This window comes from Calonectris borealis, chromosome Z (assembly GCF_964195595.1).
Source record: "Calonectris borealis chromosome Z, bCalBor7.hap1.2, whole genome shotgun sequence".
Classification (NCBI taxonomy): domain Eukaryota; kingdom Metazoa; phylum Chordata; class Aves; order Procellariiformes; family Procellariidae; genus Calonectris; species Calonectris borealis.
Window position 1 is genome coordinate 4,496,138 of NC_134352.1, and position 19,429 is coordinate 4,515,566.

Here is a 19,429-nt window from a genome sequence, read left to right on the forward strand (position 1 = left end):
CTCCCGCGTCACGTGGTTGAGGTCGCACCGGTGCCCTGCCCGGAGCCGGCTGTCCGCGCGGCGCCTGACGGGGCTCGCGCAAAGGGACCGGCGGGCACCGTGTCCCGGCGGGCGCCTCCCCCCGCCGCCTTCCCCTCCGCCGAACGGCAGGCGCGGGGGTGGCCGCCGAGGCGCGGTCTCCGCTCTCCGCTTGCCCCGCCTCCGCTCAGGCAGTCGTTTGGACAGCTCAGGCGGTCCTTGGGCTGTCGGGGGTCCTGACGTGACCTCCGCGGCGAGGCGTGCGCCGGGCGGGAGCCGGCGCGGCGGGGCCTGGCGGGGCGGCGGCGGCGGATTTATGTGCTGGGAGCGGGGCCGGGCCGGGCGGCTGGAGGAGCGGCGGCGGCGGCGGCGGTGGCGGGCGGGGCCGGTTGGAGCACCATGGTGAGCGGGGCAGCGCGGGGGGTTCGGGCGGCGAGGGGCCGGGGGGTGAGGGCCCGCCGCCGCCGGCCTGCCCCGGCTGCCGGGACAGCTCGTGGGTGTGGGGACGTCTGGAGCGGGGGGACACACCCCCACCCCCCGTTACCTCTGTGATTAGCGCTCATGGAGAATATACCGTGCCCTTGGCTTCCTCGCTGCGACCCTACACCGGCGGGTTTTTACCTCCCAGCGGTTATTTCCCTCTTCGCTGCTTTTCCACCCAGACGTAGCGCGGTGTGCCTCAGGTTTAAGGTGTGTTTTTATAAGCGTATAAAGCTGTCTTCCCGTCTGCTATAGACCCCTGTAAATAGATCATTAAATCGCCTGGAATGTGACTAGAAACCTTTGCCAAAGACTTTGGTTTTCACGACCAAAGCGCTCGGCGTCGCACGGCAGCTGCAGCCTGTGCTGTGGCGAATACGTCGGGTTTGTGAAAAATCCCGCCTCGGGGTCTCGACAGATGTTTTAGCGCAGACACAACTTGCTGCGCCCGGCGTAACCCACCCAAAATGAACTTCTCGTAATAGAATGGAAGAGCAAAGTTTGACTGATGTCATTGCTGCTAACGACATGAGCTTATTGCATACATGTGGCTTAAATAGTGGCGGCTCAGTGTTTCATGAATGGACCTCTTTTGCCATAAAGGTATGCTGAATTTTGTATTTAGGTCTTAGGTATCGTTTAAAACACCGGAGTTGGTTGGTTCTGCTTTTAACATACGTATTTCACAGATATGAGGTATATGGAGCACTGTAGCTCTATATATCCATATAGCACATGAGTGCAGGTGTAAAAGCATGTTTTGTATGTGCCATTAGTAAATATATTTCTCTTCCATATGGATATAAATGTCAATGTGTCATTTTAACATAGTGTTTGTTTAAATGGTGGAAGTCTTGCTTAGGGAATACACTTTAGAGTTATCCTTTGAGTAAAATCTGACTTTTAATTGTTCTAACATTTAAAGGTTTCATCACCTGATTCTACTAAGGTATTTTTTAATAGTGTATGTTTTGAAATCTGAAAGGAACTGTGTAGTTTTTTTTCTCATTACGTCTTTTCTTCCATTTTTCTTTCTTTTTCTTTTAATCAAAAGGTCTTAAGAGACTCCTGTCTTTTGTAGGAGTGCACGGGTGCTGTCATCTAGCTCTGTATTTGAACCTACTTTTGGAAAGTTGCAAGCAAATAGAGCTTTTCCTCTCAGTATGGGTCCTTATTTAAATAAAGTGAGTGCTTGCTTCTGTTGACTGATGGGGTTGAAAAAATCAGGTCCAATTTTCTGTGCTAGTTGCTAGGACAAATAATCTTTGTGCGTGATTCCATGACGTAAGCAAAGTGAAAAGATGATGGTCTACTTTTATGCTGTTTGGAAGCTGTATTTTCCAGTTCCAAAGCAGCAGGAGAATGAAACGTTCATCAGTTTCTTTTGCATCAAGAGGTTTATAAATCAAGTCATCAAAACAATTTGCTGGCAGTACTCTGCCAAGTTGGGGCCGCCAGGACTCGTCTATGTTGTTGCGACGCCGGTTATGCTCACAATTTTAAAGTTTGCACAAGTATCTTTATACTACATAAGACCACGGTGTTTTAGAGTGTTCAGCAGAGGCATTAAAGTCTTTTTACTTTTTATACTTGGAATGATTCCTGTACTGGCAAAGCCTGCTATTTAAAAAGCAAATGTTCTGGAGAGTGAGAGCTTCCATAGCTTGTGTTAATTAGGGAGGTATGGGTAAACTAGATTTTAAAAATCTTTGAATAGTATTGTAGACTATAACCTTGTTTTTTCCTCTGTAGAAGATCAGTTCTCTCAACTGGTTTTACTTGTGATTTAATAATACATTGGATATGTATTGGTGTTTTGCACAATAGACATTCTGTATTGGCTTCTTCAGTAATAATGATAATTCTGTGATTTTATATATGCCCTTGTTCTGGTCATGAGATTTCTATAGCAATAACTTGATTGCCTAATGATCCCTAGTTCCATAATCTTTAGAGAGCCACAGTGGAAAAAGAAGCAAGACTGTCAGGTAAAATGTAGTTGGCTGACTGGAATGTAGTTTTTTTTTAAACAAAACACCTCGTTTCAAAGGGAGTCACGCTGCTGGTGACTGCTTCCATCTAGCAGTCTGTGGCTCTCCTTTGAATATGTGGGAAGACACTGGTCAAGAGAGAAGCCACCTCTGGGTGGGAAAGACCCGCGAAGGTGAGCAGTTCGGTCATTCCTTGTATGTTCTGCATGCCACTTTATGCATCTTGTGTTCATCTCTGCTGTGTTGTAAACAGTGGTAGGTGTAAGAAAATACTAATTCAGGGAAGACTTGGCCATGAAAAAAGGAAAAACAGAATCTGAATTTTGAAGAGGTCTCTTGGCATAGATTTCTTTCCCAAATTAGCTTTATGAATGTCCGATTTTTACAGATCGTAAGATTTGAACTGCCTCAGATTGCCGACTATGCCAGATATCATTCTGACTATAGGTATTTTGTGAAAGTAGTCTTTTTCACAGGAAGCATTCATTTTAAGACTTTGCACTTTTCTTTGGCCATCCCATATAATGTTTTCTACTGTTTAGCAAACAATTTTAAATTACATTTATGTTTTGGGAGAGCACTGTCTTGCTTTTGCAAGCTACAGCTTGAGCATGGACATATACATATGGAGAAAATTTTGCCTAGGGAAAAGTCTCATCTAATAGCAAGAGCAATAATGTGTCATGCATTAAATGGCATTTCAAATAGGTTGTATTGATTTAGCTTCTAGGCTTCACAAATACCATTGCGCTTTTGGATTGCAGAAGGTAAGAGTATTTGTTATATTCTCCTAGAAGTCTTGCTGGTCACTACTAATATAAAAGCTTTTCCATTTCTTACTTGAAAATTCACAACCTTGTTAGTATGTTTGTGTGCTACCATTGAAAGAGATTGATATGTCCTGAATTAACTATAGAATGGTCCAGTGCACTCGTGTAAAAATCTTGTTTTTACAAGACTTGCCACTTCATAAAGTAAGTAGCTGGCAGTGCATTTCTGAAGGTGAAGTTGTAAATTCGACTCTACTAGCTGCTTTTTCAGGCATGCAGTTGTATTACTGCTGCAATCCTGGTGCGTACGGCCGTTGGCTTCAGCTCAAGGCCCTCGTCTTGCAATGGTGGTGATGGTAGAGAACAAATAGTTTCAAAGTCCCGTGTAAAGCTAGGTGTTCGAATTATTTGTAGTATCTAGGTAGGTGGTAGGGGAAAAAAGAGGGGAAAAACCTGACCTGTTACTACAGGTGTGGGAGGATAACCTTGGGCAAGGTCAAAATGAGGAGACTGGAGTGGTGTCTTGGCATAAAACTATTAACCTTGGCTATCTTTGCTCTGCATGTTCTGTAAATCAATTCATGATGAAAAGAAAAATGTCCTCTAGGCAAAGCAAAAATTTGTTTGGTTTTTTTTGGTTACTGTTCTGAGATAGCTGTCGGTGTATATAAGTACACTTAACTTGTAGATAAGAGTATTGTAACTTTATCTTAATCACTTATTCTTACTTTTTGTTCTCCTAGTTATCAGCAACTGTGTCTCCAGGTACGTAGTATAAAAGGTATAGACTGTGAAAACCAAAGTCTAGGTCGTACTTTATTCAACCTTATCACGTTGCCTTTTGGACCTGTCATCTTTTTTTCATGATTTTAAAAAATCTGGCAATCTTCCCTTTACTGTACCTGCTAACACTTCTCTGGTAGACCGCTTACGCATTCTCTGCTGTGTTTTATGAAAAGCTTTCTTATAAAACATGTGCTGTGTTGCACAAGCCAAAGTAAGAATGCCATGCTTACTGAAGGTCCGGGAGCTGAGCACAGTGCTCAAGACTTTTAAGACACCTCTAACCAAAGACCTTCCTCTCTCACAGAAACACAGCCAGACTGCCGTTTATTAGACAGCGTAGTCCCTACGTGTTCCTGCTATTTCAGTCTCATCTTTGACCACGAGGTTTCTTTGCAGAGAAACTGACTTAACTGTCTTACGTAGCCGTCTTTTCTTTGGGCCGAGTGCTTCTCGGCGTTACGCACATTGGCAGAAATGTCTCTGACCAGCGAGATGCTGACTTCTCTCTCCAGGGTCTTGAATTTGGATTTCAGATTCCAAGCTGCGAGGCTGAAGTATGATAGGAACATGGATGCATGTGGAATCAGAGGGCGCGAAGGTCTTATGAAATGGATTCAAATAATGTCATTTTCCACAAACTGTTCTGTAACTGCAGGCACTTTATTTAATCTGTGCAGCAGTTCCTCATCTCTAAGAGGTGAAGAAGCTTCTATTACTTTTGAGTAAAGCCTGTCAATGATTGTGTGCTCAATTACTTTATCACAGATCACAAGGGTTGATGGGTTGAGGTTTTGTTCACCAGAAGCCCTCAAAACCCCCATGTGATTGTGGACTTTGCCCTTGAGCATCTTCTCCCTCAAACATGTATTATACTCTGTTAAGCAGGGCTAGACTTTTTGTTTAAGTTGTGGATTTCTGGCTAAATTCTAAACTCTGTGTCCTCTAATTTAGAGTCCAGCAAGTAGAGGATATAAGATATTGGTGGGAACCAACACCTAGTCTTCATTCATGTTCCTGAAATGAATGGTTTTGAATTTAAACTGGTATTAGTGGTAATGGGAAGACTTAAAACTCTGTGGGAGGCTTGACCTAGACACAGCTTGAATTGGAATGAACCCTGTATTTTGTGGTTTTGTCTGTGTGTGGGGAAAAAAGATGTATTCTGGTGTTGTAGTATGAGATAGTTTGGGATGTTGTAGATTTTTCCAGAGTGCATTAATAAACATAAGTAGTGTTTAATCACGTACAGGCAAAAGAGTAGAGTTGGCAAAATGTTGTGCTTTGCCTATAGCATGTTGTTTTGAGTGGGCATATCACCTCCTGTACTCCTGTGCCACGTGTTCTTGGCTGCTTGCAAGAAGATTAATGCAGTGGAAGTTTTTAATTTCATGTGACGGCTTTACTCTGTTAACATACTGCTCGTGGTTGATTACTAACCTTCAGGAATCAAAAGAAAAATGCCCTGATCAAGTGAGTGGGTATATCCATTTTTTTAATTGCTTGTGGAAAAAATACCAGAAGGATATTTCCACCACAAAGTCAGATTTAAAATTAAGATTAGGGATATCGTTTTTAGTTTGTTTTGGGTTTTTTAAAAATTCTTTTAAAATTTTTTTTTAATGGCTTAAAATTTGCTAGGTTGTTTTCAGTTGTAAGCTGAAATATTTTTGTAAGTATTTCTATTTCTATTTTTGAGAAATACAGCAGTAACCTTTGTGGGAGTGAGTACGGTGAATTTTTGCTGGAAGAGGGCAGGGAGGATGCGGGGAGACATTCAGTGGCTTCAGACGAAAGGATCCTAAGGGGTTCAGTTACAACCTGCAGCCTTCACTTGAGTGAGGAAATGGGTTTCTGTAGGTGCACTTTTAAATAGTCTGTTGAACTGTAAGTATTTTAGCTTAGCTAATGGACCTGCTATCCTGTATAAAAAATAACTGCTTTGATTTGCATCATTTTCCCTCCTGTTATCTTGGGTTGAAAAGGCATTTTCTTTCCCTTACAAATAGGAAGCCATAGAAGTAATTGAAGAGACACACGGGCACCTGATTAGGCAGTCCTCCTAATAAAAACTTTATTCTAGAGAAATATTAATGAAACTTCACACTGAGATAGTGAACTGTGAGGATCATGGCTTAGTAGGCAGGCTAGATGGAGGGACAGTGGTTTCTCTCGCACATTGGGTGGAAGTGGTTAGGCTTATCATGAGGTGGTCGGAATAAACATTTGATTTTAAAATGCATGGTTTGTTTTGTAAGCAAATTAAAGAGTGTATACTTCCTGGGCAATTTAGTAATTTAAATATATGAAATACATTATGCAGGCAGCTTGTTTTAATAACGCTTCCTTTCATTTTAAGTACAATTCCCCTTAGCTAGGGAATTGGTTTGAGTAATCTTATGCACGGGACTCCAAGGTGCAAAGAATCCCTAATACAGGCAAGAGTATTTAAAATAACACATCGTACAGCTTTCAGTCCTGATCTTGATCCTGGTCTTGGTGACATGGAGCATAAGCAAAAGTGAGGTCTTACTTTTTGAGGTACCTCAAAGAATAGACGGCGCCAATGTAAAGGAGCAGTAGAAATTTCAAGGAGGGAGGAGGGCTTGGCAAAGAGAGGCTTGAGTACTAAAGAAACTTAATGATATTTAAAAAAAAAAACCCGAAGGTGTTATTTCAAGTTATAAAAAAGTAACAAGTACTTCTAAATGATACTTACACTTTGTTATGAGATGTGTGGTAACATATTGAAAGTGTTTATAAATGCTGAAAGGTAATTTATGCTATCTTAGTCTCCATCAATCGTGTTTTATTAAGGATGATACTGGACACCACCTGTAACATTTCATCTGCCTATAATTTTTAATAAAAACAGTATTGACACAATTTATTTAAATGAAAAAAAAAGCATTGAAGGGAGAAAAGAGAACAACTTTCCTTAGTACAATATTTAAGACCAAAGAAGATTTACTGGTGAGGAGGGGGAAGGTGGAGAAGAGTGGTGGATCCTGTAGCTGGTTGCATAATAGGTGTTGTCAGCAAGGACTTGGCTTGTATGACCGTAGGACCCTTTCTGAGGTTTGAGGACTGCTAGGAAGGGACAGCATCCACCTGACTAAGTGGGGCAAAAGCATCTTTGCCAATAGGCTGGCCGAACTGGTATGGAGAGCTTTAGACCAGGACTGAGAGAGGAAGGAGGTGATGACTCTCAAATCAAGAGGAAAAAGTGGTGGACTGGGTTGGTAAGCAAGGGATGCATGTGATGTGGTGATGTGGAGAGCAGTCCTTGAAAATGACAAAACAGGGCAGAAGGGGGCCCACACACTTATATAAATACAAAATAGGAAATACCTGTACGCAGATAATGAAGCCAGCATTATGGGGGAGAGGCTTTTTTACCTTTTCTGGGCAATTGGCACCCTTGGGTGCATCTCTGACCTGCCTGTACACTAATGCATGCAGCATGGGGAGAAAATGGGAAAGTAGGGGGGCTGTATGAAGTTGCAGAGCTATGATTTCTTTGGGATAACACAAAAAAAGATGTGATGGGAGAGCTCATACGATTGGAGTGCAGCCATGGATAGATGCAGGCCCTTTAGAAGGACTGGTGGGATAGTGAGGAGGGGGACTTGCTCTTAAGTGAAAGAGCAGCGGGGATGCATGGAGGTCTGCCATGGGATGAATAATGAGCCATCTGAGCGCTTATGGGTGAGGACTAGGGGACGGAGCAACATGGGTGATCCTGTTGTAGGTGTCGGCTGTAGATAGCCTTAATCATGAAGAAGTAGAAGATAAGGCCTTCTTCAGACAATGGGAAGAATCCTCAGGTTTCCAGGCACTGGTCCTATAGGGTACTTCAACTACTCCAGTACCTTCTGAAGAGACAACACAGCAGGGCACAAGCAATCCAGGAGATTTTTTGTGTGCTCTGCTGGCAGTTTCCTAACACAGGTGATTGAGGAGCTGATGAGGAGAGGTGCTCTGCTGGACCTCAGACTTGCAAGCAAGGAAGAACTGGTTGGTGATGTGAAGGTCACGCAGCCTTTGCTGTGGTGACCGTTGGATGGTAGAGTTCATGATCCTGAGAGAAGGAAACAAGGCAAGTAGCAGGTTCGCAGTCCTAGACTTCAGGAGAGCAGACTTTGCGCTGATCAGGCCTCAGCTTGAAAGAATCCTGTGGGATATGGTCCTTGGAGAGAAGAAGTGTCTGGGAAAGCTGGTTGACTTTCAAGGATTACCTCCTCCAAGCTCAAGAACAAGCCATCGTGATGTACATGGATGAACAAGGAGCTCATGACTAAGCTCAAACATGGAAAGGAAGTATGCAAGAGGTGGAATCAGGGTCAGGTCACCCAGCAGGAATATGGAGAAACTGTCTGAGCATGCAGGGGTGGGATTAGGAAAGCCAAAGCCCACCTGGAGTTGAGTTTGATGTGGAACATGAATCGCAACAAGAAGACCTTCTATAAGTATATCAACAGCAAATGTATTATGACGGAAAACATGGGCTGCTGCTGGCTGGGGCAGGAAACTTGATGGCAAAGGACATGGGAAAGACCAAGATACTAATGCTGCCTTTGCCTTCGTCTTCACTGATAAAGTTTGTCTTCAGAAATCCCAGGCTCCTCAAACCAGTAGGAGAGTCTGGAGCAATGAAGGCTTGCTCTCCATGGAAGACTCTCATGGTAGGGAACATTTAAAGAAATTGTAGATACACAAGTCCATGGGTCCTGATGGGATGCACCCACCAGTGCTGAGGGAGTGGCCAGTGTTGTTGCGAGGTCACTCTCTTTGGCCATCCTCACTCTATCTTTGAAAGGTCATGGCAGTCAGAGGAGGTTGCTGAGGACTTCAGAAGTCAAGTGTTACTTTTGTCTTCAGGAAGTGAGAATCTGGAAACTACACGCAGGTCAGCCTCCCCTTGATCCCTGAGGATGAATAAAGCAAATAACCCTGGAAACTAAATCCAAACATATTGAAGACAAGACGAAGGGTTTGGGAGTAGTCAGCTTGGATTTATGAAGGGAAAGTCATGCTTGACCAACTTGATAACATTCTACAATGAAATGACTAGTTTGGTGGACAAGGGGAAAAGTGGATGTTGTTTATCTTCACTTTAGCAAGGCTTTCAGCACCGTCTGCCATAACATCCTCGTAGACAAACTGATGAAGTATGGGCTAGATAAGTGAGCAGCTAGGTGGACTAAAAACTGGCTGAGGTGCTGAACTCAGTGTTGTGATTAGTGGCGCAAAGTCCAGCTGGAGGCTGGTCACTATTGATGTTCCCCAGGAGTTGATACTGATGCCAGTGTTATTTAGCATCTTCATTAACGACCTGGAAGATGGAAGAGGGTGCACCCTCAGCGAGTTTGCAGATGGTCCAAAACTTGGAGTGACTGTTACGTCAGGTAGTTGTGTTGCCATTCAGAGGGACCTCTACAGGCTGGAGCAACGGGTCAACAGGAATCTCGTGCAGCTCAGCAAAGGGAAGTGCCAACATTCCTGAGGAGGAATAAGCCCAGGCACCAGTACATGCTGGGGGCTGTCCAGCTGGAAAATAGTTTGGCAGAAAAGGACCTGGGGGTCCTGGAGATCATAAGCCAGCAGTGAACCCTTGTGGCAAAGGTGGCCAACAGCACCCTGGGCTGCATCACGCGGCAGGTTGACAAAGGTGCTTATCTCTGCTCAGCGCTGGTGAGACACTGGAGTGCTGCGTCTGGTTTTGGGTTCCCCAGTACAAGAGAGACATGGGCTTACTGGAGAGAGTCCAGGGCAAGGCCACAAAGATGGTGAAGAGACTGGACCATCTGTCATGCGAGGAGAGATTGAGAGAGCTGGGACTGTTGAGCCTAGAGAAGGTTCAGGAGGCATCTTATCCATGAGTATAAACATCTGATGGGGAGGAATAAAGAAGGTGGAGTATGACTCTTCTCAGAGATGCCTGGTGAAAGAACAAAAGGCAGTGGGTACGATACAGAATATTCCATTTAAACATACGAGAGAAAAAAACTACTTAAGGTGAGGATGGTCAAACACTGGCATAGGTTGCCCAGAGAGGTTGTGGAGTCTCTGTCCTTGGAGACATTCAAAACTGAACACAGGCTCTGAGCAACCTGCTCCTGTTGACCCTGTTCTTAGCAGGGGAGGTTGGACCAGCTGATCTCCAGAGATCCCTTCCAACCTCAGCTGTTTCACCATTCTGTAAGAATTGCTCTTTGCTTTCCCAGATTATATTTACATTGAGAGAAACTTCTGGTAAAAATAACGTGCGGTTAAATTTCCTCCAAGAGAACAGGTATGCTAGGTGGGAGAGGACGTGTTTGAATGATGGCAGTGCGGCATGCTGTGCTGCTAGTGAGGTGTTCTTGAGGGATGAATCTCGCTTCTTCCTTTGGGGAATTTTGGAGAAAATGTTTCTCAAGTGTATGAGCTAATCTGTGTTTTATTTGCCAATGGTTAATTGTGTACTGCTTCCATATGTAGAAATACTTTTGCCTCCTGGCCTTCTATAGCACATTGCATCTGTACAAAGCTAGTGAAGTAATTCCCAACTTCTACAACTATAGAGGGAAATATTTTATCTTCAAAATGTTAGTAACTAGCAATACCCAAAAGTCAATATCTAAGAATTAAAGTGAATATGAACTTTTATATGCCACCAGTTAAATGTGGCATGTTGTGTCCTGATTGAAAAAGTGCCTGTATTCCTTTCCATGAAAAAGTATTCTGAAAAACAGTTTAAAAGAGTGGAAATAGCTTGTTTGTTTGATTCTTAGCGTCTTTTCACTTGCATGTTTTTGTAAATTTCCCTTGCCTATCTCTGTTTCATCCTTTCTATTATTGCTTGTGATGCTTTAAGCACGAAAATCTTGCATGCAAGTCGAGGAAATATGGTGTATATGCTTCATGCTGGTTTTTAACATGATGTTAGTATTAGTTGATAGAATTTCATGAGCAGGATAAAAGTAATACAATGCAACACTTCATTCATTGTTATTTAGCTTTAGAAGTTTAAAGTTGCTGTATTTAAAAAAAAAAAACCAACAAAACAAAACCAATATTGGGAATTAAAGCTTGCTGAGTGATTGGGAATGAGATTGCTGCTGGCTCTGCTGACGTGCCAAATCCCGATGAAGAGTTGGATGTTAAGGTGAAGCTCTGCCGATTCTGTGTGCCCTCCCCTGCCTTCCCCACCTCTGCCTGCAGCTCAGCGAGGAGCCAGTGCTCTGCACTAATCAAAGGCTGAAGTTTCACGACGCGGATGTTGTAAATGATTGTTAATTGCAGTGGGTTTTTGTGGTGTCAGCTGTTAAATCGTGTCAGAACTGAAGAGACCACAAAAACCAAGGTTGTAATCGGTGATGTAATTTTAAGGCATAATGTCTTGTGAAATGCCACATCCACACGTGGCCTTACGGTCTGTGAAACGGGACATACGTTACCGGCCTCGTGAGCTGGCAATGCCTTTTCCCTTCGACGAAGTATGTAACTGGTTATAGCAAGTTCCAGGGGATTTCTTGAAAACTGATACGGTATGGTTTCTTTCCCCTTCTAGTTTAAAAAGAACCAAAAAATGTTATCCCTACCATGCAAGGTGTTCTTAATTTTTTTTTTTTTAAAGGTACTTCAGCACTTCTCTGAAACACTTATTGACTTGTTATTAACTTATTCCCCTACAGGGTGTGATAGGTGTACAGTTGGTGGTTACCATGGTAATGGCTAGTGTCATACAGAAGATCATACCTCACTATTCTCTTGCTCGTTGGCTTCTCTGTAGTGGCAGGTAAGATAAGAAACAGTTGCTATACTGTGTGTGAATATGGTAATGCAATATGCATTAGAGTAGTAACAGTAAAACAATAATTTAGGTTGTTTTCTTGAAAAAAAATTAATCTGCTCTTCTTAAATTTATTACCATAGCATTGTGACACCTGACTTACAGGCTCAAGGTATAAAGACCGTGTTGCTGTAAGAGAACAGACTTGTTTGTTGCTATTAATTGTATCAATCATAAAGTTAGCTGTTGTCCAGCTCTTGTATTATTAAAGGCACAAGCTACATACTTTAATATTAAAAACCTAAACTGAATACAAGACACTGAAGAATGGAAGGATTTTTTTCTCTACACTGCCTCAGTGTTCTTGATAATCCACCTGCTGATTAGCCTTGCATATAAAGAGTGCTTAGGTATTTATTAAAAATTCTATTTTTTTTCATACTTCATAGAACAGGATTAGTATAAATTTCAATACACTACTTCCTTGTAACAATAGATCAAACAGGCATAATGAGTTGCAAGGGGAGCATTCCCTCTGTGGCTGTATCCATAATAACAGCGAAAACCAGCAGCTGTTTTGAATATAAATCAGTATCTTAAATATTAAAAGAATCATAGACACTGTGTTTTTTCGTTTGGGAAGAAGAACATTTTGTATGATTAGAAGGTAGCGTGCTGTCTCTTGTAATTGTTAAAATTTTGAGAATACCAAATCTCTACTCCCTGATTTCTGAAGGAGTGTCCTTGAATAATAATGTGCTCCATAGGAGTCTTAACCAGTCTTGCATAATTTTCCTTTGCCTTTTTTCCTCTGCATCTTAGAATTATCAACTTTTTTCTTTTTAATTTTCCTCATTTCATGACCCAAAGAGTTGCTAATGAAAAACGACTCTAAATGTTGTTTAGATGCGTGTTAGGTATCACTGGTTAGGTATAATGGAAAACAGTAGTTGTCAGGTGAATAATATGAACAGGAATCATACTTTTAATTGTTGTGTGAAGTTTCATTGTTGACCACATCTGGCAGGGTATTGATTACCTTTTTTGTGCTCTAAAAAGAATATTACATTAATGAATATGAAATTGCATACCGTTTATTTTTAAGGTGTGTTACTACCAAAATGTTTTTTATCAGCAGTTATTCAAATGACATTTCCTACTTTTTATGTCCTATTTAATTGCTCTTTCTAAAGAATTGCTCAATATCATGCCTGTGTTCTTCATTCTTGTGAAGTTTTCACTTTCTGTGTCCTTGTTCTAAGGCATGCCTTGTGCCAATGATAGGGAGAGGTTTGCTGTTCAAATATTTTTCCTAATACTTTTCTCCTTTTATCTTTGCACACCTGCAGATTGATAAATATGTAAAGCAGGATTTCTGCACTTGTGCTTATGGAATTCTGCTCCCACTGAAGTCAATGGGAGTCTTATTATTGCCTTTCATGTTAGTAGCCTTGAAAATCTCATTGTTGCTTTTCAGTGTTCTTCTATTTATCTGGTAACTATTTTAGTGCATTGTAATTTCAGTCATTGTGAATAACATCCTTGAATACAAGAATTATGTAAAGAGCAAGAAATAATTCTGTGTTCCAGAAATAAAAACAAGTCAGAAGCTTCACTGCAACAAGAATCTGAATTCTAATGGCAGAAAGAAAAACAGTTCTCTTCTTAATTTAGCTGACAAACTATCTGTTATGTTAACCCATTTTCCTTAGTGCTGTTTTTTTGCCAACAGTGTTTTCTTCGACAGAGCTGTGTGGGTGGGGTGATGGAGGGTTTTATACACACGTAAGTGTACAGGCGCAGGCAGACACACTCTTAGGCAGCCCAGCTTTCCTAGGAAAAGTTACTGCCTGCTCCTCCTTTCTTTTGGCAATATACTTCAACTAGTCTTTGGTTCCCAAAACTGTTTTTAAAGTTATTTGGCTTAACTGTCTGTCTTCCAGAGGGTTGGGAGGCGTTTCTAAGCAAGGTAGTCTGAAATGTCTACAGTCCTTGCCAAACGGGAGGGAGGATAAACACATTACCAGACAAGCCAGAAACTCTTAAGTGACCAGTTGGTTTCAAGATGCCTGTATGTGTACATTCAAAGTCCATTAAAAGGAAACGTAGACACTTCAAAATTTAAAAGAATTCTTAGAGTAGATAGGCGTAAGATAATACTCGTTTACAGAATGAACAGCTATCATTGACTGTTGAAAAACTATTTACTTAAATTTGTAAATTTTAAATAGCATTTTCAATCAATGCTATTTTCAGAGCTTGAACAGAATTTGAATATTCATATTTATTGAAGTCAATGAGTTGGCAGCCTAAGTATCTGCATAGGCCTTTGCATTTTTAACTAATAAAATATACCCTACCAACGTGTTGCTTTTAAGTTGCTCAGCTACGTTCTGTTTTCAGGCCACTTCAGGAAGACAGGAGAAAACGGATGTTTTGTTGTGCATTCATTACTGACCTTCATTCAAATTAACTGGGGCATATCTGTGCTGCTGTTGCTATTCAGACTAACTTGGATATGTCAAAGCTACAGAGTAATCAGTTGTGGGATCTCAGTTTTAAACATACATAAGCTAAAGCAGATATGAACTACCTTTTTTTAGCTCTACCTTTATGAAAATGTTTGTTCAGATCTCTTGGTTTTGAGATTTTAAATGCAAGACGTGTAGGGTTTATTAACTAAAAAAACCCCAAACTCTTGTATCCTATTAGTTGCAATTATGAATCACTTGCAACATAATTCTGTAGTGTAATTAAGAGCAAATTGTGGTTTAAGTGTTTGATTTGTGTTAATATGTTACACAGAGCAAGAATTTTGTCTGTTCTGCTGTTATAGGTACTATTTCTCTACTTGTGCAGGAAAGATTGTGAAAAATTAGCTTCCAGCACAGGTGATTTTCATCATTACAGAACTATTTGTGGTACTCTCAGCGTGACAAGTTCAGATCTGGGAGATGGTGAATGACAAAGCAGAAGACTATTTCTCTGCTTTCCCCCACTTTCTTAGATCGTGTGAAAGACAGGAAGAAGTTAGTATCTCCAATGTAGTTTATCTTCTCGGATGAGAAGGTAGATGCTCTGGTTTTTGTGTGATTCTCAGTCTTAAGAAAGTGTCTTTTGCAGCAAGGTTTGCAAACAGCAAACTTTTCAGCTGGGACCACACATGATAAAAATAAATTAATGAAACAAATTTCACTCTTACTGATGCCTCAAAAAACCCACAAAATTCAGCCCCTCTCCTCCCCCCCCCCCCAAAACTCCTTTTTCATGCAAAGCCTGTAGTAGTTGCCATTTTCAGTTTTTGAAGTGGCAGTGAATTCCTTCAAGGGAAATTTGCATGCAGTGGTTTGGATCTCTGTGATGTATTATTGGTTGGTACTGAAGTTCTTTTCTCCTGAAGAAATCCCAGCATCAGCTGATTCTTTAGCCCAGCAGTGCATACTGACACAGGCTTGTGGAACCCCCTATTAACCAGATTGTATTCTTTGTAATATTGCTGGCTTGAACTCTTACTTATCTTTTACACCAGTTTTTAAGTTATTTTAAGATGATGTCCATGAGCTCTGTGTAACTGCCTGTTTAATGCTTGATTATACCAGCAATGAAACTGCAGAAACTGGGAGCTCTTCCTGAAATGTATTGTATTTTTGTCGCACGATTTTTCTTCATTCCCACTTCCCTGTCCTCAGCCAGGTTTAGTGCAGTGTCAAGGACAGTGGGGCTATGTCTCCCGTTTAAGATCTGCCAGGGAGGCATATGCTCAGTGATACATACATTTCATTAAAATTGTACCTATTCTTTCCCATAGTCTTTATCCAGTGTCTCTTGCAGCCTGTGTGCACACACGAAGTGTCCATGCCATCGTGAGGAAGGTGGAAGATGTATAATATTGCTTGTTGTGGCTGCTTGCATTTAGGACAGTTTCTGCTTTTAGTATGAGTCTCGTAGCAGTGGACGTCCCTCAGTATTTGTTGTGTAGACAATCTTCCATGAAGAATGACAAAATTTTTTATATTTTACATGAAAGACCATATTCTGTAAATATAAAGATGGGTAGACCAGACTTCCACTTGGGACAGAAAGCCTTTCCAAAATAGAGCTGGGAATCAGGTGTTTTCAAGTGGCTTGAAGTTATTTGGGTTTGATGTTTATTTTCCAAATTGGCCTTGCTGTCTTTTTGAAATTGGATGTAACACAATCTCTAATTTGCCCATGTAGAGCTGAATGGTCCTACTTGGTGTGGTTTTCTTAATGTGAGAAGTACTGAAGGTTGTGGATTCCATTATCGTCTCTAACTATTACTCTGTGTTAACCCCTGTCACCAATTGGTGGCCTCCTACTCCAGAAAAGTACTTCCACATAAATACAGATAAATTTCCCAAGTCTGTTCCTGTTCATACTTGGGCTCCTTTGCCTCAGATCAGAGTGACATCCTTCCTGCATCTGGACAGCAACCCTCCCTTGCTGAATGTGGAAAAGGCCTTGTTTCAGCTGCTAAGGTTCTTGACATGCTTAGGGATTAGGGTAAAATGTACCATCTTGGAGACTTAACCATCTCTGGTTTTCCTCTTCAGAATTTCCTTGCCACTACTTGCCTTTTAAATAAATGAGCAATGGATGGTGCATTGACTTGTGAAAGTGAAAAACTTGCAGCTCAGCTACATGTAAATTAGTGATTTTTTAATAGCACTTTTTCTAGTGGGAGTTGAAGATATCACTGAGGACAGGGAAAGGAATGTTGATGTTACGGTCTGCTCTGCCTAAGAAAAAAGATTGGTAAAAGTTATTTGATAATAGCTATTCCAGATTCTGGAAAATTACTGTTTTTTTGAGAGGCATAATTATACTTTATAAAATCATTTAGAATATGGTTCTGATGGGTAATTGTAATGGTATAATTATTCTAGTGAACTTTTTCCAATATCAGTACAACCTTGTTTGCGGTATTTGATTTGAAAATTTGGTGTTTTGAGAAGTAAAGGGCTTTCACTTGAATGACAAAGTGGCAAAGCTTTCCAATTACAAATAAGCATCTCATATGCTGAAGAGAGCTGAAGTTTAGCAGTGATTGTTCAGTTCAGGCAGGGTTGGTGCTTGCACAGGGTATTTTCATAGCATCATAGAATACTGGGTTGGAAGGGACCTCAAGGATCATCTGGTCCAACCTTTCTTGGCAAAAGCACGGTCTAGACACGATGGCCCAGCACCCTGTCCAGCCGAATCTTAAAAGTGTCCAACGTTGGGGAATCCACCACTTCCCTGGGGAGATTATTCCAATGGCTGATTGTTCTCATTGTGAAGAACTTTCCTCTTGTGTCCAGCTGGAATCTCCCCAGCAGTAACTTGCACCCATTACCCCTCATCTTTTCCGTGTGACTCCTTGTAAAAAGGGAGTCTCCATCTTCTCTGTAGCCACCCTTTAAATACTGGAACGTGGTGATAAGGTCTCCCTCTTTTCTCGAGGCTGAACAAACCCTGTTCTCTCAGCCTTTCCTCACGTGGCAGGTTTCCCAGTCCTTTGACCATCTCTGTGGCCCTCCTCTGGGCCCTTTCCAGCCTGTCCACATCTTTTTTGCATAGCGGGGACCAAAACTGAACACTGTGTTCTAGGTGTGGCCTGACAAGCGCTGAGTAGAGTGGGATAATGACTTCTTTATCTCTGCTGGTGATGCCCTCGTTGGTGCAACCCAGCACCCCGTTGGCTTTCTTTGCCGCAGCAGCACACTGTTCACTCATATTGAGCTTGTTGTCCACCAGGACCCGCAGGTCCCTTCCCACAGAGCTGCTCCCCAGCCGGCTAGATCCCAGCCTGTGCTGCACTCCTGGATTATGTTTTCCCAGGTACAAGACCTTACACTTGTCCTTGTTCAACTTCATAAGGTTCTTGTTAGCGCACCCTTCCAGCCTATCCAGGTCTTCCTGCAGGGTGGCTTTCCTTTCCGAAGTGTGAGCAATTCCTTTGCTTAAGTGTTGCAAATGACCATTGCTTTATTATGCATATACATCTGTGTTGATATGTAGTTTTTTTTTTAAAAAAAACACTAAATTGCTAATACTGATATTGTTTTACTTGAGATTTTCTTTTTCTTTAGTTTACGGTGGTATCAGCATCCTACTGAAGAAGAACTACGCATTCTTGCAGGGAAACAAAGAGGGAAGAGCAAAAAAGATAGGTAAATATTTGTTCTAAGATTTTTTTCTTTTTTCTTTTTTTTTTTCAATATGATCCATATAATAACTTTGCCAGCTAACTTTTGGTTTTGTGTGAGTTAAAAACTGCTAGTTGCATATGACTGCCCTGCTTGCATTAATTGTCACAGCTCTGTACTGAACTGTGTTCTTTCAGAGAGTCAAATATGCAAATTATGCAGGACTGGATGATTTCCAGTCCACAGAACTGGTCTGTGAAATTACTAATTTGGTGGCAAGGAGTCTTTTTAGTGAATGTATTCATTTGGATGAAAACTGAGGAAAGCAAATCTTCTATAGGATTGAAGCTTTTCATCTTGAAGCAAGAGAAGAAAGATTTGAGTATATTAGTTCAACATAGGATTACTATGAGCCACCACTCTTACACAAGCTGTGAAGAAGGTGAGTGTGCTCCTAGGGTGTATTAGGTGAGGTATTTGTAGTAGAAGAGATAGGAAAATATTAATCCTTTTGGACAAGGCACCAGTGTAGAACTTTATCTGGATTACTGTGTACAGTTCTGATCACTCATGTTTAAGAAAAATGAATTTGTATGTGAACAGGTGAACAGAGGGCTGCTAGGATCATCCAGAAAACAAAGTCTGTGTTACAAGAGGAGGCTAAAAGAGCTTGGCTTGTTTAACCTAGCAAAAAGACACTGAGAGGGATGGGATAGCTGTCTATCAGCTTAAGGTGGAAACAGATTTCTGACATTCAGGTGTGAAGGTCTGGAACAGCCTTCCAGAAGTACAACTGCAGCAAGAATCAAGACAACTTGAGGTCTTGGAGCTGCTATGTTGATGCAAGATTTCTGAATTGGCTATATTTAAAACAAACAAACAAAGCCCTCCGGCTTTCTTTTTGGTGACATAGGAGCTTTCCTTTAGTCCTTTTTCTTTTATTCCAGTATGAACTCTCTTATAATCCACAAACTGCACATATAATCTATTCATTCTAATGTGATTTTTTTTTTTCTGTTTCGTAGCTCTTAAGCTACATGGTTAGCAACCTTATTTGCCAGACTTTAGGGTAAAGAATTAAGTTGTTCCTTTAATATTAAATAACTTTAATTTTAGAAGTTTGTTGCAATATTCTTTCAAATTCAGAAATGTTAATTTTATCTAACAGTTTTCTGTAACAAATTGAGACAAAATAATTGTGAATAGCATTACAATTTATAACTGTCCATTTAACCAGTGATATTTATTTATATGTAAGATTAACTTTAATTACGTAACTATACCTTTAAGTCCACCCATAGGAGCCTTAAACAGAAAAACACAATCACATTGCCAAATAGTAATTGTACATTGCTCTTACTACCTTTCCTTAGTCTTGCCAGTCTTTTGCCATCCAAAACGTGTGTTCTCATTTTCACCGGAGCAATTACATGCTCTCAGCTGAGTGGAAGCATGGCATGT

The 19,429-nt window shown here is 41.3% G+C and overlaps 1 protein-coding gene across 3 annotated transcripts in view; it reads left to right on the forward strand.

The window, feature by feature from the left end:
• Window positions 1–282: 282 nt before the first annotated feature.
• The window catches only part of TMEM161B (transmembrane protein 161B), a 56,875-nt gene continuing 37,728 nt past the window's right edge, over window positions 283–19,429 (forward strand). The window contains exons 1-3 of one of the 3 annotated variants that reach the window (XM_075137253.1): window positions 283–420; window positions 11,722–11,825; window positions 17,912–17,992. In XM_075137253.1, the coding sequence (XP_074993354.1) occupies window positions 418–420; window positions 11,722–11,825; window positions 17,912–17,992 (188 nt within the window). In that variant the 5' untranslated portion in view covers window positions 283–417. The remainder of the gene's footprint in view (window positions 421–11,721; window positions 11,826–17,911; window positions 17,993–19,429) is intronic. The other 2 variants (XM_075137254.1, XM_075137252.1) reach the window with 2 other exon arrangements.